This window comes from Arvicola amphibius, chromosome 10, assembly GCF_903992535.2.
Source record: "Arvicola amphibius chromosome 10, mArvAmp1.2, whole genome shotgun sequence".
Taxonomy (NCBI): domain Eukaryota; kingdom Metazoa; phylum Chordata; class Mammalia; order Rodentia; family Cricetidae; genus Arvicola; species Arvicola amphibius.
This window is the reverse complement of record NC_052056.1, coordinates 114,184,827-114,210,965: the sequence shown is the minus strand read 5'-3', so window position 1 is coordinate 114,210,965 and position 26,139 is coordinate 114,184,827. Positions and strand designations below refer to the sequence as shown.

The window sequence follows — 26,139 nt, the reverse complement described above, 5'->3', positions numbered from 1 at the left end:
AATCACTGGGAAGAATTTGGGGCTTCACCCCTGGTAAAATGGGGAGCCACTGGGGAAGTTTAAGCACAGGATCTCTATTGACCTAGTTTCAAAGTATTGCCGGTGTTGGGGGTAGGGGGAGTATGGAGACTCTGTAGAGGGAGGGACTTGCTTTGATCCAATTTAAGATGATGGTATTTAATGGCAGAAGAGTAACAATCAGGTAGTGGTCGACATGAAAAATCTGGAACTATTTTGAAGGTAGAGTTTGGTGGTTTGAGTGGGAATGTCCCCATTTGAACACTTGGTCCCTCATTAGTAGCAGGGTTTGGGGATATTTAGGCGGTGGAGCTTTGCTGGAGGAAGTATGTTATTGGGGGCCAGCTTTCAGAGCAGAGGCCTCATGCCACTTCCTGTTCGCTCTGCTTTGTGCTTGCATTAAAGTTGTGAGCTCTCAGCTTCCTGATTCTGCTGCCTTGTTTGTCTGCCACATGCCTCCCTGCCATGAAACGCTCTTATCCCTCTCTCTGGAAACATAAGACCCAATCACACACACACACACACACACACACACACACACACACACACACCTTGGGGTGTAGTGTTTTAATCATAGCCACAGAATGATACCCAATACAGAGTCAACAGAATTTTCTGAGGGACAGGATATAGTCCATGACATAGAAAAGGATTCCCGTTGCTTTCCTGGGTTTTTGGCTTAGCATGGATGGAGCTGCACTATTTGGGGTAGAGAAAGTTGCAAGGCAGGCCTGGGAAGCGGCTGTGAGATGAGGTGCACCGACAGGGATGCTGATTGTGAGACAAGTCTTACACTAGTAGCAATGCAAGGGGACAAATGATGTGTCCTTCGAAGACTGGCTGGAGGTCTGGAGCAGACCTTGGGAAAATGGCGGCACAGTACTGGATAGTCCCCGCTCATCATGGAAGTCAGAACACAGCCTGGGAGAGACCGCGCACTTGGGAGATGGTAACATGGTTGCTGTTAGAGATGACAGGAACTTAGGATGTGGCCTGTTTTTCATTGCATAATGTTGTATGACACTGTTCCTGGGGACACAGAAATGAAGTCTGTTAGCTCCAGCTAGAGGAATGACATCAGACCCAAGTATGGTTACCTCCAACGTTTGTCTTGGTATTGGATTCCCTTACAGGGATGTGGGCAAGAGATTACTTATGAGAGCAGAACTGACTCAAAGACAGCCGTGTCACCAAAGCTTATTCTGCATAGTGACAGCTCGTGAACACTGGGAACCTGGAACTCACTGCAGGCAGCCCCGCAGTTTAAAGAGTGCCCTGTCCAGGTGGCTCCGGTGGTCTGGCCATCTTCCAGGCAGCTCTGCTGGTCTCTGCTTCTCCCAGAAGGCCCAAGCTCAGCTTAACTGAGAGTAGCTCTGGGCAGTCCTTGCTGGTTAGTGTGCTTGACAAGGGAAGGGTCTGTTCCATCGCCTCAGCTTAGGGTCCTCCTGAGGCCCTGGGCTCTGCCTCCTGAGCTCCACAGCTCCCATTTGATGGAGTGTTTCACCTCCATTTGGAACATCCCGGGTCTTGATAGTTTCCTCCAAGATAAAAGGTTTTATCTAGAAGGAGACTATTGCATAACATATGAACATTTAATTTTAAATTTTAATTGTGTATAAACATAACAAAATATATAGAACATAAATCTTAAATATTTTATTACGCTACTCAATATCCCTTATCTACTGAAATCTTACATATTACAAATATGAAACTCCATATTGTTTAAACAATAATTCAGTGGGTCTCTGTTGTAAGATGAGTGGTGGGCTGTATCCTACCACCGGGTTAGCTTAACCCCCGAAATAACCACATGGAAATTGTATTAATTAAACACTGCCTGGCCCATTAGTTCTAGCCTCTTATTGGCTATCTCTCACATCTTGATTCAACCCATTTCTAATAATCTGTATTGCCATTTGACTGTGGCTTACCGGGATGAGTCTAACCACCGTCTGTCTTGGGCAGGAGAAGCATGGCATCTGCCACACTTCCCTTCTTCCCAGTATTCTGTTCTGTCTACTCCGCCCACCTAAGGGCAGCCCTATCAAAAGGCCAAGTCAGTTTTCTTTATTCAACCAATGAAAACAACATATAGAAAGACCTTCCTACACCAGGTCTCAGTCTTCCTAAAACTGCAACCCTTTAATACAGTTCCTCAGGTGATGGTGACCCTAACCATGGAATTATTTCATTGCTACTTCATAACAGTTTCTCTAGTTATGACTCATAATATAAATATCTGTGTTTGCTGATGGTCTTGGGCTTTAGACCAACAGGTTGTAAACTGCAGTAACTTGGCACTCCCACTTCTCCTTCTCAGCTCTTGGCAACTTCCATTCTACTTTTGATCTTTATGGATTTGATTATTTTAAGTCCTTAATATAAATAAGTTATATGATATTGTCTTTTTCTTAGCATAACGTCCATAAGCTCATGAACTTAGTAGCCTATATATAAAACCCGTCTTTTCTTTTAAAGACAGAATACTCTTCCATTGTACATAAAACCTTTTGTATTTGTTAATTTATCCTTTAATGGACATTTGGTGGTTTCCAGTTGTTAGCTACCATGAATGATGCCTTGAAACTATGAATAGGGGGTATATGTTTTTTTTAAAAAAAAAGCTGTTGTATGTATATTTTGTGATTGCCACAGATTTTCCTCTTCTTTGTATAATTTATAAACACAGTTTTATAATATATTTGAATGCTATGCTGTATAGGTGACAGACATGACAGCTCTTAGTCATTGTTTTGCCTCATTCTGTTTCAAGTTCCTAGTTACCTTTCTCTTGTTACTTTCATTCTGTCTTCATTGATTTATAGATTGAGCATCTGAATCCATGTATTCAAATCTGAGAAACTACAGATGTCTTAGATGTCTTGAAGGAGTCAATTAAACAAAAAACTAGATGCTTTAAAAATGCTTCTTGGATTCTGGAGCATTTCACATGTTCAGGATGCAGATTCTCAGCCAGTAAAAGCTGTGCACATTTTCCATAGCTGAAACATTTCAAGCATTTAAAATATATTCAACACATGCATCTGTTGCACCTTATTTCCTATGTGGGCTGTTACAGCATTTTAAACTGTCACACGTGCAATTATAAACATTTAGTGCATTGTTTGACTTCCTATGAGATAAATTTCTAACGCCGGATTTCTTCACTGTAGCATGACATTTGTAGACTGAGTTTTATAACCTTGATGACATTGTTGTTATCAGTTTAAGATGCTCTCAGTTTCTTAGCCAGGTCTTTTAGCTAACACATGAGATACAGTGCTTTTCTGCAGTCTGTTGAAGAAGTGAGGAAAACTTGAAAGGGGGCTAGGCGAGGACTGTAAGGGCTGGGTGTCCAGCTCAGTAGGAGAGCTTGTGAATCCAAGTGCAGATTCCCCAGCAGCGACATGAAACTCTAGGCATGATGCTGTTCACCAGCACTGGTGGCAGGGGACACACAAGTCCTGGAGGCTGCATATCCAGCAGGTCGGTCTAGATGCAGTGAGCTCCAGACTCAGTGAGAGATTCTGTTTTGAAGAATAAGGTAAATGGACAGGCAGGTCAGTGAGTTCTCTGCATGTGCCTACCTGTGTGAGCTCATTCACTCCCGCAGAGACAGCATTAAAAATGCCTTGTGCTAAAAACAACTGGCAAAGCCCCCTTCCCAAGTGACCGAAGTAAATGCTGCGTATCACATGTTAATCACGCTAGAGCAATAGAGTGATGTAATGATGTGACCGTGAGAACATACCATGAAGAACTCTCTGAAGGACATTCTCTGCAAAATGCCCAACAGTATTCTTCAGAAGGGCTGACGTCATGCAAAACCAGAGGAGTCTTAAGTATCACTCGCAGACTGATGTGTCTCAAAGAGCAATGATGGCTCTAGCGTGTGATAGCGGGACTAAAGCTTGTAAGAGAAAAAGGATGTTTGTAGAAAATTAGTGAATTCTAAATAAGAGCTAACATTTAGTGCTATAACAAAGTCTACATGAAATGTATTTTTAATAACCATTTTAGGTGAGAATCTATGCACAACTCCTTTGCTAATCTATCATTTCTTTTAAATGGGGTTTTGTGTTTGGTTTTTACTATCTGTGTACTTCTGGGCTTCTACTAAAATTGCTATAAGAAACTTCTCCTGTCCTCTTAAATACATATGAAATTTCCCACAACTCATAATAACCAGAAAACTAAATGTACAGAATTAAAAACAAAGACTATTAGAAGTTAGGTATAGAGTAATTGAGGGTTGAATCTCTCTATGTGTGGAAATAGAATAGAATAGTTATGGATAGATAGGGGAGAGGTAAGGTGGGTAAGAATGGAAACAATAAATTCAATAGAGAGGGTAAGGAAAGATAGGGCCAAAGGACAGCTAAGTCCAAAGGCCATTTGTGGGGTCCTATGCAAACCCAGTACAGTAGTAGCTTCCTAAAATATATGCAAATACGAAGGTGATCTAAATGGAATCCCCAAATAATGGGGTGATGGACCAACTAGGTCTCTCTCATCCCCAAATGAAGCTTCCAGTTCCAGGAATGAGATACATCTGATCTAGTTGTTGGCCAAGTGGCCCCCAAGGAACCCCCAAACAATCCAGGCTATTGTTAAGGCTAAACACCAATCGTCAAAGTGCCAGAGTAGTTAAGAGAGATACAGACCTCTACGCTAATTCACAGCCTGTTGCTGAATCTGTCAGAGCCAATTCTTTAACTGTAGGTCATTCTGGGATATAAGATCCCTGTAGTCAATGTGCAATATTCTAGGTATGAACACCCTTTAGTTTTTGTTCCCTGTCACCCCATAAGCCCACACTCAAAAAACTGTCTCCCAAGAGTTGGGACAAAGTAGTTCATGAAGTGTCGCAGGTTCTTCAAGCTTTCTTCCCCATGGCATGTGTGGCACCTGTGACTGACTTCTCAGGACACCTGTGCCAGGCTAGCCCTCCCCAAGACAGAGGTGCCTCCCTGCTGTGCCTCTGGGGAGGACATCGCTGGTGCGCTTCTGTTATTGCTTTTCTTTTAAATGTCCCTTTCCCTGTGCTTCCATGGTTTGCGATTGTGACTGAAGGTTGGAAACTTGTTTTAAACACTAGAATGATAGGAAGCTTCTAGCCATGGCTGATCTGTAACAATGAATTGATAAGAAAATTGTGAAATTGATCTCTTATTATAAAAATTCTGGGTGCATCCATGGGAGGTAGTCTGTAGAAAAAGAACATTTGTGAAACCCGTCATACAAGATAAGCTTATTTCTAAACACATGGATTGTTTAATATGTGATTGTTGTGGATTTTTGTTTTTGAATTGTGTGTGTGTATGTGTGTGTGTGTTTGTGTGTGTGATGGGGAGGGAGGGAGAGGAGAAAAGGAGAGAGATTTATTAAAGTGGCTACAGTCAGTCTGCCTAGTCCAACAATGGCTGACAGAAGGGTGAAAAATCTGGTAGTTGTTCAGTCCTTGAGTCTGGATGCCTCAGCTGATGAGGCTTTAATCCGTGTCAGAATTCTGAAGAAGGGGTTTCTAAGAGCAAAGAATGTCCCAGCATCAGGGCAGATGAACCTGCCAGCAAGAGTGAGGGCAAGCAGGCAAAAGCAAAGGCTTCCTTCATCACTGTCCTTCACGTGGGCAGCCGCCAGAAGGTGTGGCTCAGATTTAGGGTGGGTCTTCCTGCCTCAAATGATTGGTTAAACCTCACGCGATCTTCCCAGCTGCTTAGGGTTTCCTTGATTCTAGACGCAGTGAAGTTAACAGCTGAGATTAGCCACCACGGCCCCGCCTTTTAGCTTTTCTAATTCAAGGCTGAAGCTGCAGTCTTCCTGCACCAGAGTTGGAATTTAAGAGTGTGTTAAAGTGTCCCCCTCTGCTTTCCCTTGAGCTGCCCTCCACGGGGACCACAACAGACATCTTTAGACTGCTCCGCTGTGCTTCACTTGTCTCAAACACCCAAATCCCCTGAAGCTTGACTTGCTGTGTACTTGAGGCACAAACAAACGAACAAACAAAAAAGGATTTTAATAGCATTCTATCAAAATTTTCAATAATACCTGCTTTGCTAAATGATGCTTACGTCATATCAGAGTTACTCCTCAAGGTGTCTGTTGAAAGCCACATTGTCTAAAGCCAATTGTCTAATTATTGAAACTTCATGTTTTCTAAAATCTGGCTTAACGACTGAATTTCAAAGGGGGCACAGAAATTAAAGCAGTCGTTGCATAGTACATCTTGTTTTGCCACTTGGGTTGAATGGGGTTTGAGGCCTCAGCTGGGCTTTTCGGATCAGCTTTGTTCTGAAGGCTTACAAGACCTTCAGCAGCTCTCACTTCAGATATGTGAATCGTGCAAAAATGAAACTTCTTTTCCTAACAACAGCTTCCTAAATGCTTACTTTTTGTTTCAGTTATAGTCAATTTCTGGTAGAAATTTTATTTCTCCTAGTTGGAGTTTCTTTATTATTAATATTGCCCTGTCACACACTCCCAATTGAATCTATCTATAAAGAGAAAATACTGGCACACGACTTTCTAAAAGTCTGAAATTTAGCATATAACTTATATCAAGAACAGAACAGAGGACTGTCTCTCCCTGCGGTGTCTCGTGCTGCATTCCAGGGTTGTAAACGCATGTGGCAATATACATCTCAGCAGTGCTGCACATATGGGCCACTCCTAGAACGTGTTAGGGATGCTTCATGGAAGCTACTTTGTTGGGGGAAAGGAGCACATTGGCTTGTTTCACTTTAAGACACCTTCTGTCATCTCCATGCCAACTGTCACAGTTGTATTTTCCTGTTTCTTCTGAGTAATTAGATCATAGACTGACCCTAGACTATCACCTAGCAGCTACATCCTGTCCTTTCTGCAGACAGAGAGGGATCTTTATACAGACACTTCCCTTCCACGTGAACATGAAACTTTCTGAATCACACAGTATGAGGTCTCCCCAGCAAAAGCAGTCAAGGGCAGCACATGTGTGACAAGGGTTCCTAAGGTCCCGTGGCGCAGTGCCATTAGAAGAACAATGACTCTCTGAAGAAGAGCTGTGCAGTGTTTCTGTATTTACCTTCCCTTTCCCTTTAAATTCTAGGCATCAATACCTGTCCGAAGGTCAGTCCACCTCGTACGACAAGCAACACAACCACAGAGGCTCAGGGAATAAATGGGAGGACACCAGCAAAACGCTCAGCTGCAAGTCCAAAGCCACAAGGTTTGTACTCTGGGGCTCTGTGATTGGCCAGGTTTAAGAAGCTGCAGAAGAATGAATGCAGGACATTTGGAGTGCCTGTACTCCTGCCTGCTCAGGTGGAGATCGGTATTTGCTCTGCTCCTAAAACAAAGTGTGCATTCTTTATTATGATCCGTTCTTTATTACAATGCTTTGCATGTTTCTGAATTGCTTTAGAATTTCATTGCTAAGGCTTTCTGAAAGAAATCTCTAAAACGAGTTTAGCGTATAACTCATGAGATTATGGAATTCTGGCCACTGCTGTGTGTTCATAGTGATGTGAAGTATGACTTGTCAAGCAAAGTCAAGTAATTGGTGACTTACATAACAAGCCCAATTGTGAGCTTATCATCATTAGTTCTGGCCGTATCCCTCTATAACGATAAAGTGAATATAGACATAGGAAGTTTTTAACCGTGATTTAAGATATTTCATGTGCAAAACGCAAGACAACCCTTTGCTCAGTGCACCTGAGTTGAAGGATAAAGAATGATAGTAAACTGAAATTAGTGTACTTCTGGTTTATGTAACTATGCAGAATAATAATAAGAAATTGACACTTAAAAGGCCGTTGTGGCTTTACTTGCTTTTGGAAGATGTATTGCTTCACTACAATGTTTTCCAGTCAGAACACCGAGAAAACCAAGGCAGCAGTCTAGTGACCACACACCAAAACTATCCGTTACCTAGTGAGGCAGCAATGGCTTGTTTTGTTGTTTTATATAGTTTAATGGTTAAGTCAATATATTGTTACTTCAATACTTACTTCCTATCTTTTTTAATTTATTTAATTAATTTATTTATTTTTACAAACCGATCTGAGTTTCCCCTCCCTCTACTCCTCCCGTTCTCCCACCTTCTCCCCACTACACCCCACCCCCCATCTGCTGCTCAGAGAGAGTAAAGCCTCCCCTGGGAAGTCAAGTAAGTCTGTCCCATCATCTCCTTGAGGCAGGACCAGCCCCTCCCGCACTCCATGCCTGTGCTGAGCAAGGTATCTCTCCATAGAGAATGGGAATGCGCTCCACAAAGGCAGGTCATGCACTAGATCCTGGTCCTACTGCCAGTGGCCCCACGTACTGCTCAAGCCACACAATTGTCACTTATCCTCAGGGGGCCTAGTTCAGTCCTTTGCAGCTTCCCCAGTTGTCAGTTTGGAGTCTGTGAGCTCCCGCTAGTTCAAGTGAGCTGATTCTGTGGGTGTCCCCATCTTGATCTTGACCCCTTTGCTCGTATTATTGGTCCTCCCTCTCTTCGACTGTACTCCGGAGGGGGCTTGACCCAGTGGTTAGTTGTTGCTCTCTGGGTCTGCTTCCATCACTTTCTGGATGAAGGTTCTATGATGTCACTTAAGGTAGTCATCAATCTGCTTACAGGGGAAGGACAGTTAAGGCATCCTCTCCACTATTGCTTAGATTCTTACCTAGGGTCATCTTTGTGAAATCCTGGGAATTTCCCTAGTGCCAGGTGTCTCGTTAACCCCATAATGGCTCCTTCTATCAAGATATCTCTTTCCTTGCTCTCTCTTTCTGTCCTTTCCCAAACTTGACCTTCCAGATCCCTTCTATTCTTCTCCCACTTCTTCTTACACCCTCTCCTCTCTGCTTCCACCCTCCCTCCACACTCACTCAGGAGATCTTGTCTATTTCCCCTTCTCAGGGGGATCTATATATGGGTACTTCTCTTAGAGTACTCTTTGATACCTAACTTCTCTGGGGTTGTTACTGTAGTCTGGTTATCCTTTGCTTTATGTCTGATATTCACTTATGAGAAAGTATGTTCTATATTTGTCTTTCTGGATCTGGGTTATGTCACTCAGTATGGTATTTTCTAGTTCCATCCATTTGCCTGAAAATTTCAAGATGTCATTTTTTATTCTTACCTCTGAGTAGTACTCCATTGTATAATATACCACATTTTCTTTATCCTTTCTTAGATTGAGGGGTATCTAAGTTGTTTCCAGGTTCTGGCTATTATGAATAATGCTGCTATGAACCTAGCTGAGCAAATGTCCTTGCGGTGTGAGTGTGCACCCTTTGGGTATATGCCCAATAGTTGACACTGCTGAATCCTGAGGTAGACTGATTCCCAATTTTCTGAAAAACTGCCATACTGATTTTCATAGTAGCCATACAAGCCATACTACCACCAACAATGGAAGAGTGTTCCCCTAACTCTACATCCTCTCCAGCATAGGCTGTCATCAGTGTTTTTGATCTTAACCATTCTGACAGGAGTAAGAAGATATCTCAGAGTTGTTTTGATTTGAATTTCTCTGATGACTAAAGATGTGGAGCATTTCCTTAAGTATCTTTCAGCCTTTTGAGATTCTCCTGTTGAGAATTCTCTCTTTAGATCTGTACCCCATTTTTTAATTGGACTATTTGGTATTTTGATGTCTAGCTTCTTTATTTTGGAGATCAGCCCTCTCAAATGTGGGGTTGGTGAAGCTCTTTTCCCATTCTGTAGGCTGTTGTTTTGTCTTGTTGACTGTGTCTGATTTACAGAAGCGTCTCAGTTTCAGGAGGTCCCATTTATTTGTTATTCTCAGCGTCTACACTATTGGTGTTATTTTTAGGGACTGGTCTCCTGTGCCAATGCATTAAGACTACTTCCCACTTTCTCTTCTGTGAGGTTCAGTGTGGAGGTCTTTGATACATCTGGACCGGAGTTTTGTGCATGGTGATAGATATGGATCTATTTTCATTCTTCTACATGTCAACATCCAGTTATACCAGCCCCATTTGTTGAAGATGCTTTCTTCTTTCCATTATATATTTTTTGCTTCTTTGTCAAAATCAAGTGTTCATATGTGTGCAGATTAATATCTGGGTCTTCAATTTGATTCCATTGGTCCACCTGTCTGTTTTTATGCCAGTATCAAACTGTTTTCAATATTGAGCTTAAAGTCAGGGATGGTGATGCCTCTAGATGTTTCTTTATTGTACAGAATTGTTTTGGCTATTTTGGTTTTTTTTGTTTTTTCCATATGAAATTTAGTATTGCTCTTTTGAGGTCTGTGAAGAATTGTGCTTTGATTTTGATGGGAATTGCATTGACTCTATAGATTGTTTTTGGTAAGATTGCCATTTATACCATATCCATGAACATGGGAGGAGCTCTTTCCACTTTCTGATATCCTCTTCAGTTTCTTTCTTCAAAGACTTAAAGTTCTTGTCATACATGTCTTTCACTTGTTTGCTTAGAGTTACCCCAAAATATTTTATGTTGTTTATGGATATTGTGAAGAATGATGTTTCTCTCATTTCTTTCTCAACCTATTTTTTTTTCTTTCTTAACCTATTTATCATCAGTATGTAGGAGGGATACTGATTTTTTTTTAAGTTAATCTTGTATCCTGCCACATTACTGAAGGTGTTTATCAACTGTAAGAGTTCTCTGGCAGAATTTTTGGCATCACTATGTAAACTATCATATCACCTGCAAATAGCAACAGTTTGATTTCTTTCTTTCCAGTTTGTTTCTCCTTGATCTCCTTTTGTTGTTTTATTGCTCTACTTAGAACTTCGAGTTCTATATCGAATAGATAGGGAGAGAGTGGACAGCCTTGTCTTGTTCCTGATTTTAGTGGGATCACTTTGAGTTTCTCCCCATTTCATTTGATGTTGACTGCTAGCTTACTGTATATTGCCTTTATTATGTTTAGGAATGTTCCTTGTATCCCTGCTCTCTCCAAGACCTTTACCATGAAGGGGTTTTGTATTTTGTTGAAGGATTTTTCAGCAGCTAATGAGATGATTATTCTCTTCCTATCTATTCAATATAGTTTACGTAAGTGATGCCCAAACCTCTGCCAGAGTGCTATAATCTTTCCTTTTAGCACTGCTTTCATAGTGTCGCATAAGTTTGGGTATGTTGTGAGATCATTTTTATTGAATTTTAGCAAGTTTTTGATTTCTTTATTTCTTCCTTGACTCAGTGGTGATTCAGTTTAACATTTTTCAATTTTCATATGTTTGTGAGCTTTTTGAAATTAATATTGTTGAATTCTAATTTTAAGACATGGTTATACTATAAGATACATGGTATTATTTCAATCTTTTTGTATCTGTTGAGGTTTGCTTTGTTACTGAGTATGTGGCCAATTTTTAGAGAAGGTTCCATGAGGTGTTGAGAAGAAGGTATATTCTTTTGTGTTTGGGTAGAATGTTCTATAGATATCTGTTAAGTCCATTTGGGTTATAATATTTGTTAGTTCCTTTTTTGCTTTGTTAAGTTTCTGTTTGGCAGACCTGTCCATTGATGAGAGTGAGGTGTTGAAGTCTCCCACTATTAGTGTGTGGGGCTTAATATAGGATTTAAGCTTTAGTATTGTCTCTTTTAAAATGTGGGCACCCTTGTATTTTGGGCATAGATGTTCAGAATTGAAACTTGCTCTTGATGAGTTTTTCCTGTGACAAATATGAAATGACTTTCTTCATCTCTTTTGATTGATTTTAGTTGGAAGTCTCTTTTGTTAGATATTAGGATAGCTACCCCAGCTTGTTTCTTAGGTCCATTTGATTGGAAAATCTTTTCCTAATTCTTCACTCTGAGGTAATGTCAGAGGTGTGTTTCTTGTATGCAGCAGAAGGATGGATTCTGTTTTCATATCCAATCTATTAGCTTGTGCCTTTTTATAGGTGACTTGAATCCATTTGTATTAAGAGATATTAATGATCAGTGGTTGTTAGTGCCTTTATTTTTGTTTTTGTTGGTGGTGGTGGTATTGTGTGTGTTTCCCTTCTTTGTGAATTGACTGCTGTGTGAACATCTCTTGGATGTGTTTTTGTGGATGTAGCTAACTTCTTTGGGTTGGAGTTTTGCTTCTATATTTTCTGTAGACCTGAATTTGTGGATAGGTATTGTTTAAATATGATTTTGTCTTGGAATATCTTGTTTGTTCCGTCTACAGTGATTAAAATCTTTGTTGGGATTGCATCTGTGGTCTCTTAGTTTCTACATAACACCTGTCCAGGACCTTCTGGCTTTCATTGTTTCCATTGAAAAGTTGGGTATAATTCTGATAGGTCTGACTTTGTATGTTACTTGGTCTTTTTCCTTTGCAGCTGTTAATATTCTTTCCTTGTTCAGTATGTTTAGTGTTTTGTTTATTATGTGTCAAGGGAACTTTTTTTTTGGTCCAGTTTATTTGGTGTTCTGTAAGCTTCTTGTGCTTTCATAGACATGTCCTTCTTTAGGTTGGGAAAGTTTTCTTCTATGATTTCGTTGAATATATTTTCTGTGCCTTTAAACAGGACTTCTTCTTCTTTAATTCCTATTGCCTCATAAAGGGCAATTTAATCCTAGTACTGTGAACCTGGTCTAGACTAGGAGCTCATAGGCTCTTGTTGGAGACTGTTGTGAAGGCATCACATACTTTGGCTAAAGGGCATAGAGAAATCAATTAACTGACCGGTAATCTTCCTTCCTGCTGGCTAGCTCTCATTGCATCAGTAGTTGCCATGGAGGCGGCTAAGGAAGACATCAGTGGTCTCACCCAGAGCTGAACCTTGCATGCTTCATACAGTGTCAACCAGCCAGGCCAGGTGTGCAATAGTGGCATGACTGTTATGGGATAAACAACTGCTTTTTAAGTTTGATTTGAGACTTGCACCACAAGAAGGAATTCATAATTGTTACAGTAAACTTATTTAAAAGTCCATGGCTAGGGAGGTCAAAGTCCCAGTGGTGGGACTTGCTATTGTTGATTTGCTGAGCCTTTTAAATATTCGTGTTTGTACCTGTAGACCTGGATTACAAGGTTTCTTAACCTTCATCAGAAAGCTTTCTGTAGTGGGCAGTAGTTAATGCAGAGACTCATAACTGGCCAACATGTTGAGAGTGTGACAGAGTGCTCAGCCTGAGGATCACCTGTATCAGCTTCTCACTTCTGAGTCCTTACATGGCCTCAGGGACTTGACTTAACTGGGAATGTCAAGGGAATGAAGAAAAGACAGACACATAGAAAAACTTGGATCAAGTGGCCTGGGCCCTCTAATGGAGAAACCAAAGGCTGCCCAAAGCTCACCGTGGTGTTTAATCTATACAGTTGAGGAGGGAAGCAGGGTTATTGCATACAGATGACTCCATGAAGCAGGTTTAGATACTCTCCATCCATAGGATCAGCCTCTACAGGTGAACCAGTTTTCAGATCGTAAACATGCAAGGAGAAGCGATGATGGACATTTTCAGCGCACACTTTCAACATTTATACTTGGAGCCCCAAGTAAGGCTTTGCCATCCCTCTGCCTCACCTGGAGAAGACGTTGCCACTCTGTGTAGCTGAGACACTAGAGTCCTTGATATGGTCATGCTTAGGTAAACCACCCACATTCATGTAGGGCTTCATTTGTTCTCTACATCACCCCATACCACCCTCTAAGGCTCACGAAACACCCTGGCTAATGCCTTGCCTGCATGGTGGTTCTAGGTGCCATGAGAAAGCAAGCTGAGCGAGCCACAAGGAACAAGTTAGTAAGCAGTAACACTCCATGACCTCTACATCGGCTCCTGCCTCCAGGTTCTTACTGTTTTCCTGCCTTGACCTCCCTCAGTGGCAGACGCAAAAGCTGTTAGATGAAATAAACCCTCTCTCCCGCAAGTTGTTTTTTGTCATGGTGTTTGTCACAGAAATAGAAACCCTAAGACACCAATAGAGAACAAGTGTGTAAAGAATTGTGGCCATTGGCTCTTGCCTACAATTTTTGACAGACTTTTTTAGTTTTATAAAATTACAGTTTCTTAGCTCTAGATTCTTTTTCGTTGTATAATAGATTTATTTATTTATTTATTTATTTATTTTTGAGGCAGGAACTATGTCGACCAGGTTGTACTCAAACTGCCCCTGACTCTCATTCCGGATTAGAGGGTGTGCATATTGTCTCTTCCTGATCTTCAGAATGTTGATATGTAAGAAAGGATGATGACTTAATGCTAATTTCCAGCTTAGCCTACATATTTAGGGGAGCGAATGCTTCTTCTCTGTCCTTTCAAAGTCTGTACTGGGCCTAAGACCTAAATTGGCATAATATAGATTGACAGGAGAAATCACACACAGTTTTATATGAGACCCACGTTTTATATGAGATACACATTTTTATATGAGACCCAGACTCACAGGAATAAGGGTCCTGAATGTAGAGGTGTTGAGGGGAGGACCAGGATCATTGTAACTTTAAAAAAGCGGCATGAGAGAGAAAGATGCCATGCAGCAGAGTTCACGTGGAGGGGTTTTATACAGGAAAGGGAACATAGACGAGGGAAGGGGAGGGGAGTCCTGCCTCTGGGGGCAAGAGCAGCAGAAGAGAAGAGATAGGCAAAGAGAGACAGAGGAACAGAAGACAGGCAGAGAATCAGAGAAGAGAGAAAGAGACAGATGATAGAGAATTAGAAAGAGAGAAAGAGAGAGAGATGGGGCAGGACTCTTTTAAAGGGGAAGGTAGAACCTGCACAGCACCTGCTCTTAGTGGCTGCAGCTGAGCAGCTGTCCTGTCAGAACCCCAAGGGCAGGCCAGTAGAGATGCCTGAATACCAACAATCACTAACCACAGAAGATGGTAGCTGGGGCCAGAAGGTTTTGCATGAACTGATGATTTATGCCAAGAAAGCTTATTAAGAAGCACAGCAGCCGGGCGGTGGTGGCGCACGCCTTTAATCCCAGCACTCGGGAGGCAGAGGCAGGCGGATCTCTGTGAGTTCGAGACCGGCCTGGTCTACAAGAGCTAGTTCCAGGACAGGCTCCAAAAGCCACAGAGAAACCCTGTCTCGAAAAACCAAAAAAAAAAAAAAGAAGCACAGCATCTTCTGTACTATTTTCAAAGGGAAAGGCCATGGTCAGCAAAAAGCTAAACCAGACAGTGTTGGCAAGAGAATACAGGATGCCTCAGGCACAGCTGTCTTAGGACTGATAACTGCAGCTCTTGGAAGGGAACGTTGGTTTGCCAGGAACCGAAACCTTAACTCTTTTGAGACCCTGGCCCCCCACCCCCAGGCCAGCCCTTGCCAAGTCTGTCTCTGGGAAAGGACACAGAACTAGGTTTGTCCTTTCATCCGGGCTCCTGAAACAACCTGGATTGATCTGACTCCCAACAATATGTATATTAGAATTGCCACAAGAAAAGAAGACCTAAAAAAGCTGTTGAGTTGTAATTTTTATTTACTAAATTTGATAAAGAGGAATAAATTATGTAGGCATAAGAGCACCAAAGGACTTTTTCATAGGATACTGGAACAAACCAGAAAGATGAAGAATACTTTAACAAAGTTTGTTAACACAGATTGAAGGCTCCCACTATCACTGCATGAGGGTCTATTGTGATTTTAATTGAAATATTGTTTCTTTTATGAACTCGGGTATGCTTTAGTTTGGTTCATGAATGTTTAGAATTTTAATATCCTCTTAGTGGATTTTGTCTTTAATGAGCATGTAGTGGCCTTCCCCATCTCTTCTGATTAGTCTTGGTTTGGTGTTGATTTTGTCACACATTACAGGAGCTATTCCTATTTACTTCTTTGGCCCATTTCTTGGACTACATTTTTCATCCTTTTACCCAAAGGTGATATCTGTCCTTGGTGGTGAAGTATGTTTCTCAGGTGAAGCAGAAAGATGGAACCTTTTCTAATTCAGTCTGCTCATCTGTGGCTTTTTAGTTAGGAGTTAAGACCATTAGGTTAAGTTATTAATGAACACTGTATATAAGTTTTTATAATTTTGTTTTGGTGGTGTGAGGTTTTTCCTCATCTTTTGGTTAACTATTCTGATATTATTTATTTTACTTTTTGTGTCCTCTGTGATGTAGTTTAACCTTCTCCAGACTGAAGATTTCCTTCTAGTGTCTTTTGTAGAGCTGGATTGCTGGACAGAATTATTTACATTTGTTTTTATCTTGTACTGACTTTTTTTCTCTGGTGTGATTTATTGTTGACTGGCTATAGTAGTTTGGGCTATCATCTGTGATCTTTCAGAGCTTGTAGAACATTTGTTCTGGCCCTTCTAGCTTTCAGAATCTCTATTGAAAATCTAGGGGTTCTATTAGTGGTCCTGCTATATTAATGGTTCTGCTATATTAATGGCAGGGTCCTCTCGCCTTGGAGTTTTTAATATACTTTTTTCTGTATATTTAGTGTTTGAATATTGTGTCTCTTGGGGAATTTTTTTATACTTCTGTCTGTTTGGTGTTCCGCATGTCTCTTGTACTTTTATAGGCATCTCTTTCTCTAGATTGGCCAAATTTTCTTCCATGATTTTGTTAAAAAAATATTTTCTGTGCCATTGACTTGGGTTTCTTCTCTTTCCTCTATTGGAATTATTCATGTTTGTTCTTTTCATAGTGCCCTAGATTTCCTGGATGTTTTGTGCCTGGGTTTTTTTTAGAATTAACATTTTCTTGACTTAGCAGTCCATTTCTTTACCCTTTCTTCAAGACTGAAAATTTCTTCTTCCTTGTCTTTTCATCTGCTGGTGAGGTTTATTTACTCTGAGCTGTTTGTCTGACTCCCTCAGATTTTCATTTTCGCTTTTATTTCAGTTTGGTTTTTCATTAGTGATTCTGTTTCTTTCTGAATTCTACTTTCATGTCTTGAATTTTTCATTATTTGTTTCATTCATCTGTTTATGTTTTATGGTCTTCATAAAGGTATTTATTCATCTTTAAACACATTCATTATTGCTATTTTCAAGTCTTTGTCTTGTACATCAGCTAAATTGCTTTTTCAGGGCTATTGCAATAGGGTTGCTGGCTTATGGAGGAAGTATATTGTTTTGTGGTTTTTCACTGGGGTTGATGTATCTGGAGTTAAGATATTTGAAGTGGTTCTTGCTGTAGATATCTGGTATTGCCTTTATGGGTTGGGTGTTCCATTCTTTGGTTGCTGTTGCCCACTTTGGGTTCCAGCCAGATGTGACAACAGAGAGGTCCCTGATAGAATGAGAGTCATAGATGAATGGTAGGTGTGGTGAAGGGGAAGAACTAGGGAGGTCCTTGCCTCTGTGTCTGTACCAAAAGGCTAAGTCCCAAAAGGATAACCATGGGGCTGGAAGGAGGGGCTCAGGTGATTGGGCAGTAACAGGTCTAAGAGTAAGTCTGGAGAGCCTGGAATTGAGGGTGGGGAGGTGAATAAAGGTCATTTGTCTGAGTCCCAGCTAACTGTAACAGCTGCAGGTCCCTAAGCTGTTCTGTGGGTTGGTGGAGAATCACAAAGGAATGGAGATAGGTTAGAAGGAACGGCTTTAAGGGGCAGAGCAAAAGAACCAAAGATATCCTGGACTCTGTCTGGGTTCATACCAACATTTTGCATTCGAGGCAGACATTGCCAATTGAGTCAACTTTCAATCGAATCTTGGATTTTCTCAAAATTTTAATGAAGTAACAACTAACTAAAGTTATTATGCTAAGCAAAAGTCAATGTGACTGATAATAAAAGTTGCTCATGGAACGTTTGGTAGCTATGCAACACTCCCATGTGCTAGAAACCTTTTGTTTGTATTTTTTTACATCAAGAGTTTTGAATGAAAACATGAAAGTCATGAATATGAAAAATATTAAAGAGACAGAGTAGTGAATGTGAGCAAGAAAGGGAGTCTTGGACATATAATTTGGAGGCATAAATGATTTTATAAGGGACAGTATTGTTAGAAAGAAGGCATTTCCCCAGGTGCAGCATTTCTTAACCTGTGAGTCTCAACCTTTGGTCAAGGCTTTTTACAGGGATCACATATTAGATATTCTGCATATCAGATATTTACATTATGCTATAATTCATAACAGTAGCAAAATTACCGTTATAAAATAAGAACAAAAATAAAAATAATTTTATGGTTGGGGGTCACCACAACGTGAGGAATTATATTAAAGGGTCACAGCAATAGGAAGCTTGAGAACCAGTGCCCTAGTAGGTTGTATGTCTATGAGTGCAGTGTTTCACATGTCTATGGCATTATTTCACGCTTAGTTCATGTTCATCATGCATTTGAAAAGTTATATAATGTGAGTGTTGAACGATGGTAACAATAATAGAAACAGGAATATATGTGAGGAAGCTAGTTTATGAAAACCTGATGTCAGTGACCTCAGTGGTTACAGGGCATTGTGAGGCCAAGTGTGGGTGCCGGGAACCAAACCCAGATCCTCTGTAAGAACAGCCAGTGCTGTTAACCACTTAGCCGGCTCTCCATTTCGGCTTCCACCAGTTTATGAACTGTATTTTTGAGAGCGTTGTCTTTATAGAAAGCTTGCCAGTTTCTTTGATTAAGATCTCCTTATGTTCAGAGAATTAGTCAGATTAATTGTTCTTCTTAACAAGGCTCATTGTGATCCATTTTTGTTCCCTGTAATAAATTAATAAATGATGAAAGCTTGGCATGTTATATCTTTTTAATCTATAACGTTCTAAGGAATTCTGTAAATGCTAATATTTTATAAAATGACCTGTTTCTATTTTTGGAGTGAAGCGAAGTAAATGATTGATTGGTGAAGTTGGCTCAAGGCAGCTGTCTGATGCAGCAGACAGCACCATTGGATTCCTGCTCTTGCTATTTTATCGACTGGGTTTTCCATGGACATGGGAGCGAGAGTCTGGATGCCAGCTGCGAGATCAGATAGGGTGTGCTATCCTGGGCATCACCAGCCCTTCTGCTTCCATAGGTGGAAGAGGCCAAAATGCCACTGGCCTCAGACTATGGAGTTTAATGTGTAAACTTATCTAAGAGCAAATGAGGGAAAGGCTTTTGTTATAGGTGATGCTGCATTGGGGAACAGTACAATAAATAAGTAAAAGAAAAAAATAAAAGTCAAAAGTTTACAAACAGAAAACTGCTATTATGTTATATTGCCATTGTTTTGTGTTACCTTGGTAACTGTGTGTGGGATAACTGCAATCACTCTATTACTGGAAAGTAAAAACCTTGTAAAAACCAATGTATTTCTAGCACTTGGTTTTTAGTTTGTCACCTTTTCTCTGGACAAATAACAGTCTGCCACAGAGTTTAGAATGCTGTAGTCATATGTAGATTTCCAGGCATTATCAGAGCATACATTCATATATAACTAAATGATTTCAGGGAGATCTGGAGAAGTACCACAGACTAGGAAAGGTTCTCCTTGGTTAGCTCAGTTCCAGACTGGCAGACTCCGTTACAAACTTTACTAATGCTGAAGTTTTTGCCCCCACCCAGGATTCCAGAGTCTTCGCTGTTACAGAGCTCAACAGTGAAACATTGAGTGCTCTTCTTTTTCTACAGTGCCTCCAAAGCCATTACACCTGCAGAATTTATCTTCATCCCATACACCCCAAGTCCCCAGGCATAAAGCTTTACCGAGTGCAAAACCAAGGATGGAGGAAGCTAATCCAGCCCCTACGTCCTGTGCCTCAAAAGGGAAACCTAGTAAGGTGTCAGACCTCATCAGTCACTTTGAAGGAGGCAGGTAAGAGTTACCGTGTAATGGGGGAGGGCAGAGAGCCTTTGAAAGTCGTAGCATCTTACTAAGTTTCCAGCCTTTAACAAGGACATTTCAAAAATCAATTCCATGATCCTGCATTAATGGTAGGCATTAACATTTACTATGTACGGACAAACTGTTTCTCATTGCCTGTGTCTGTGTCATTCTGAGTAACTGCTGTGGCCATGCTGCTGTCTACCCTTGGTAGTAAGGCCACCATGTCATCTCTGACTCCTTTGTCCTCACTCTCTCTGAGGAGCTGCCTCCTGTGCATTCTTGCCTTCCTGGGCCCTCTCTAGTCTTTCTGACCCATTTTACTTAATGAGAGGCTACTATACCAATTCAGTCTGCTCCTCTCTTCCTATTGGTACCTCATGATACATGTTATAGAAAGATATCATTACTAAACACAAAACTCATGCTAAATACCCATTTCATTCTCAGAGAGAGAACTTAATATTCTTTAGTTATAATTTATGGGCAAAATGTATTTTTCTCATATAAGAATCCATATAAGTTGCTTTTCTACTTGTACTGCCTAAATTGCTTTATTGTAGAATTGTTTTATGTCACCAGAAATCCAAACAGAATGTATATAATTTCATTTACACCCATGAAGGCAAATATTTTCACTCATTCAGGTATAATATTGAGATATAATTTCCCATTACAATAAATCACTTTTTAAAAATAATTATTTTATTATTTTATATGTATGGATGTTTCATGTGGTCTATTACATGAACTTTTAAGTTTTATAGTCAGAAATACTTGGGGGATGTTCTGGGAAGCATGAGCAAGCACAAAACTACAATGTCTTTCATTCAAAATGCAAAATATAAGACAGCTGGGGGCACAGGCCTATAAACACAACACTTGGGGCTGAAGAAGGGGGGGTCCAGAGTTTGAGGAGAGCCTGGCCCCTGTTGCAAAACTCTCTCAAAAACAAAACAAGAAACTAAAATGCAATGTATTTACAAGATATTATACTTACTATAATAGTTACAACTTCTGGAGAAAAGTGATTAAAAGCCTGTCTTTGTTTTTCATTCCTGACCAGTTGTGGTATCTCCTATAAATCCTAAATACCTCCGAAGGGAATTTATAATGCTTTTGATAGCTAAAATTGTAGCAATATTTAAAGGAATGCTTAAATTCCTTTCAGTTTTCTTCTCAGAGTGGATTGATTCAAAAACAGAAGAGAGATCCTTCCAGCTACAGATTCTGTAGCCACTAAAGTTACTGCAGAATATAAGGATGGCTGGAGATTGAGCCTGGTATAAATACTATCATCCAGGGTTTGCAGAGACCTCAAAGCATTCAATATTTCAAAGGCTGAGGTCTCTAACTCTGATCAATTTTGTGTCCCATTCATTGTGTTGTTTGAATTTCTCTCCAGGTAAAATGTGGACAGTTTCTATACTGTCTTAAGGAAGGATGTATTATCATTCATGGTTCTAAGCATCCATAAGATACCATGTTTGTGTTTGGACAAGGCTTTGCAGGAATTCTGCTTGTGGTGGAATCCATTGCAAGTAACAACAACATTGGCCTGCTGCCATACTAGTGTCAGACATTCAAATCCACTGGAAAAAAACAAAGGCTTTGACTAAATTCAAATTTATATTAAATGAATTTGTTCTTACTGTCAGCAAAAGAATGGCAGCCTTAGAACCAAACAGTGAACCATTCAGAAGCGGGATGAAGGTGAGGTTGTCAGGGACCAACCTCGACAAAAATACCTCTTGCCAGGGAAAGGACGTGGGGATTAGAAATATAGCAAAGAATATGAAGACACAAATGAAAATAATAAAATGGAGAAACATAAAGGCAGTACCTGGCGGGAATTCTTTAGTGAATACTGAAAATTTGCCCACATTTAATTTCCCACTGCTTAAAATACCCCTGGCCCAAAAAGGTAGGAGTTAGACAAAAGGCTGCATCGACATGATACAAGGAAATGAACACACCAATTGAAAGTACGGGCTACATTCAGAGTTAAACATTCTGTTGTTAGAACAAAACAAGTCACCAAGTCTTGCTCAAGCCCTAGACCAAACACTCTGTAAGCAAACCACTCCCTGGGTGGGGTCCCAAGATATCTCCGTAAAGGGAACTGGAACTTAGTTGGATCCTTAGACTTTTGTGTGAGGTAGGAACACAGCTACTTCTCTATTCCTGGCAGTTAGCCACACCTGCCGACAATAACCTTGAGAGAGCAGTTCTCCCTGACTTACAACTACCTTTGTCTGAGGTAGAAGCACAATAACTTTGAAAAAACTAGAAACATGTCCCAACTCTCTGACTTTGGGCCACGTGGAAATAGGTTCATATTTCAGGCCTCCACGTGAGGTTTGAAGGCAGACGTCGGCAAGGTGTGCATTGTAACTCTCCGTGGACTCCACAGCAGGGCAGGAAACTTGTTTCACTTCCCTCAGTTGTTTCTTCCTTTCTCGCTATATAGTAATAAGAAGACCATTGCCTCACTTTCCGTAGTGATAGCGAGCTGTACAGAAGCAAAGGCAGCTGTTAATACTCAGCCCATTATCCTACTATTTCTGTTTTCGAGTTTCTCTGTGTAGTCCTGGCTGTCCCGGAACTCACGTTGTAGACTGAACTGGCCTTGAACTTCCATACGTCTGCTAGCCTCTGCCTCCCCAAGCGCTGGGCTCCGTTATCCTATTCTTATCTCACCTGCAGACCACTAGGATCCCTCAGGCATTCCAGAACCAAAGGTCAACAGCCCCTGTGCCCGGCTGCGTGCTAAGTCTCTTTAGCCAGCACATGGGTACATTATTCCTCAGGTGTGGAGCACTCGAATGACTAGGATGAGGTGGTTCATTTCTGGGCAGGTATAAACACAGTGCCTTGAGGTTAGAGCTGGATGTCATGTCCCCACAGCAGGACAGAGGCCCTAAAAGGATCTGCAGATTGGGTTAATACTGCATTGACTTTACTGCTGGCTAATGCCCACAAGCCTGCAGAACTGCTTTTCAGTTCTGATCCCTGTTGTCACAGCCTACTATCTGGTAGAACAAAAGGAGGCTACTGGGTTCTGAATAACCACAGAAATAAGCCAGGGGGAGCTTGCAGGGCCACATGTCACTGCTGTTTGAGACTGTAGATGAAGCCCAGTGAGGTGGCTCAGCAGGAGTAGCGCTTGCCGTGCATGCCTGCCTGACCACCTGAGCTCAATCCCTGAAAACTCAGGCTAGAAAAAAGAGAACTGACTCCCAAATGTTGTTCCCTGACCTCCACAGTGCTCCATAGTCCATGCATGCATGCTCTCTCTCTCTCTCTCTCTCTCTCTCTCTCTCTCTCTCTCTCTCTCTCTCTCTCTCTCTCTCTCTCTCTCTCTCTCTCTCTGTGTGTGTGTGTGTGTCACACACACACACACGCACACACAAGTAATAAATGCTTTTTAAAGGACCAGCTAGCTGAGTGCCATAGTTTCACTTGGATGAAAGTCATGCCATTCTGTTAAGTAGAATGATTTGGAGCCAGTAGATGTTACTTTATTTTCTCTTTTGCTGGGGCTTTCTTTTTCTCACATTTTTCTTCCTCCTGGAGTTAAAAAACATACTCTTTTTTAGCTTAGAAAAACTTCACGATTTTAACAATAACGTTTTCCCACAGACAAGCGCTGGGCTTTTGCAAGCACACTGCATGGCTAACTTCCCTCCCTACACCCCCCCCCCCCACACACACATTCGCTGGGCTTCCACATGCTCCAGGGTCTCCGAGAACTAGTTTAACTGCTGCTCTCCCCTCTCCAGCTTATTGCTCCTGGTACATATGTACCTTCGATGTCCCTTACTGCAGCAGATTGCTGACCGTTTTTCCCTGGCATTCCTTTCAAAGACGACAGAAACTAGACAGCTTGGCTCATCTCTGAGGACTTTCTCACAAATTCTAAAGACTCAGTATACACTGTGTATCAAAGACAACCGCGGTAGAATGTGCCACACTTAGGTAGACTGGCCACGTCCAACTTTTTAATGTATAAGCACTTCTCCTTCTGAAATGTTTTCCCTTCTCTTATTATTGTGGCCCTGGTGTTGAACTTGGACCATACTCTTTTTCTGATTCCTTTCTTTGTTGCTAACTGTCACTATTCGATTCTTCCATTCCTCAGTTCGCAGAAGCAGTGACAGGGTGGAGGTGATTGGGATGGAGGGAGGAGGTGACAATACATCTCAATACTTTCTGAAGTGTCTTGCCTTAGTGCACGTCTCCACCCCATCACCCAGGGTCCACCTGGACTGGAGATGGTGATCAGTCTTAGATTTTTGTTGGCAGCTTGTTCACCTGCTCCTCAATCCATCTGAAATGTTTCCTTGTAACATGGGGCAAAGGTGATGAGATTTAGAGCCGGACTTCTTAGCTTGAATTCTGGTTTTACCACTTGGTAGCCAGGTGACAATGGCTGTATGAAGGAATCTTTCCAAGTAGAGATCCCTCTGTTTATGTGCCCCTCTCTAGGGATTTTTGTAAGAATAAAACCCCATAACCAGTGTAAGGGCCCAGCACAGTTTGAGGAACTTAGTGGATACTGTGCAAATGCTGTCTGCTGTTGTATCATTGTGCAGGATCACCACAACATTCTCTAATCTATTAGACTTCGTTGAGCTCTTCGCACATCAAGCTCAGTTGTAGGAATAAAGCTGGGACCCAGACAACACCATGTTCATGCTCATAGGATGTTAGTCTGTTTCAATTTCTTTTTGTTTATGTCTTGGAAGTTTCTCAGAATATAGTTTTGAGTTTATGTTCCTTCTCTCATTTTGTAGGTTACAAGTATAGGTTAAAATGTTACAGGTTAAACTGTTACCACTGTCTTGGATCAGCCTCTAGCAGCATAGGGCTTTAATAAGAAGCCACAGTCCGTGAGACCAGACTTTTCTGTCTGAGGTGGTTAGGGAAAAAAATTCTCTTGACGGTTTCCTTCTTTATTCTCTCTCTCTCTTTTTTCTTAAAATTATTTATTTATTATTACACAGTGTTCAGTCTGCATGCCAGAAGAGGGAACCAGATCAAATTACAGATGGTTGTGAGCCACCATATGGTTGCTGGAAATTGAACTCAGGACTTCTGGAAGAGCAGCCAGTGCTCTTAACCTCTGAGCCATCTCTCCAGCCCGTATTCTCTCTCTTTATTGTCTCTTTTCTCTCGTGTTGTTTTACAGCTTTTGTATCCCAACAGAATCTTCTAGGCAGTATAAGAATCAAAACAGTTGCATTCCGTTTTTAAGTGAGTGATTATAGGTAAAAACATGTTTTTCGTCTCCCTCACATGATTAAACATTTTATGTATTACAGGTGAGAACAAATTATCCCAAGAACCCACATGCATTCATACCCAAGCAACTTGTTATAAACTAACCGTGTGGCAAGCAAGATGTTTTTGTCAGGTCTATTACTGGCAGGCTACAGTTTGCAGTTACAAAGAAAGGGCCAATTACTTTATTACTTATCTTGAAAGGTAATCTTATAAGGAATCTTAAAGGACTCACAAACCTAAACTTTTATATATGAAAAAGAATCAGTCAGCTCTACTTTAAATCTTTAGGGTACATATCCATTCGTTAATGTGTGAGGGCAGAAATGGGTACAAGGACTTTTGTCATCAGCCAAACGTAACAAGGAGAGTAGTCAGCCAGTAATAATTGGGCTGCTTTGTTCTTGTTCCCTGACCTTAAAGAGTTCCACATTCAACTGTGTGCCTTTCTAAGACTTTAGATTGTCTTCTTGAGTTTTCCACCTCAAAGCTATTTAACAAAAACATCTTAGTCTAACTTTGTTGTTTTTGAAGCTTTGTTTCAGCTGTGATGCACTCCAAGACTTGTGAACACATCTCCCGACATTAAGGTTAAAAGAATTTAAACTAGCTGGGCCACTGGGACTCCACTGTTAGCCATTAACTTGAGCTACAATCCATGCAGATCCTTAGGCGAGACTCACAGGCCCTGGCTGTGAAACATATCCTTGTTTTTATTTTCATTCATTAAAACTCTGTATAGGCTATCATTGTTATTATCAAATTAGACAGTACAGCTGAGGAGGAGTCATCTTCTTGACAATCCACAGGGTGAAATTGCCCTGTAGGATGGGATGTTTCCAAGTGATAAACACACTATATCACAGGTCCACTCGCAGCATGCTAGATACCAGAGAAAGAGAGCCGCAGCAAACACGTAAAGACACAGCAGAAGCAAAAGACATTCCAGGGTCTGCAGTCCCGTGGCCTTGCCTAAACGAGATGAACCCATCAGAGTCCTTTCTGGTGCGCTGACACCGGGAACTTCAACTACAACTCGCTGCTCCTCTGGCATACAGCAGCAAAATGCTGTACAAATATTCCCATAGGAACATAATTATGTATCGGGAGTGAGGTTCTATTGTCCAGTTAGTACTATCAAGATTACTATAGTAGACTATCAACAGTAATAAGGGC

General features: G+C 41.1%; 1 protein-coding gene across 4 annotated transcripts in view; it reads left to right on the top strand.

The window, feature by feature from the left end:
* Window positions 1-26,139, top strand: part of Fgd4 (FYVE, RhoGEF and PH domain containing 4) — a 120,937-nt gene that overhangs the window by 40,136 nt on the left and 54,662 nt on the right. For 3 of the 4 annotated variants that reach the window (XM_038344849.1, XM_038344850.1, XM_038344852.1), the window contains exons 2-3: window positions 7,109-7,228; window positions 19,488-19,671. In XM_038344849.1, coding sequence (XP_038200777.1) covers window positions 19,580-19,671 — 92 coding nt within the window. In that variant the 5' untranslated portion in view covers window positions 7,109-7,228; window positions 19,488-19,579. Of the gene's footprint in view, window positions 1-7,108; window positions 7,229-19,487; window positions 19,672-26,139 lie in introns of those variants that run through there. The other variant, XM_038344851.1, reaches the window with a different exon arrangement.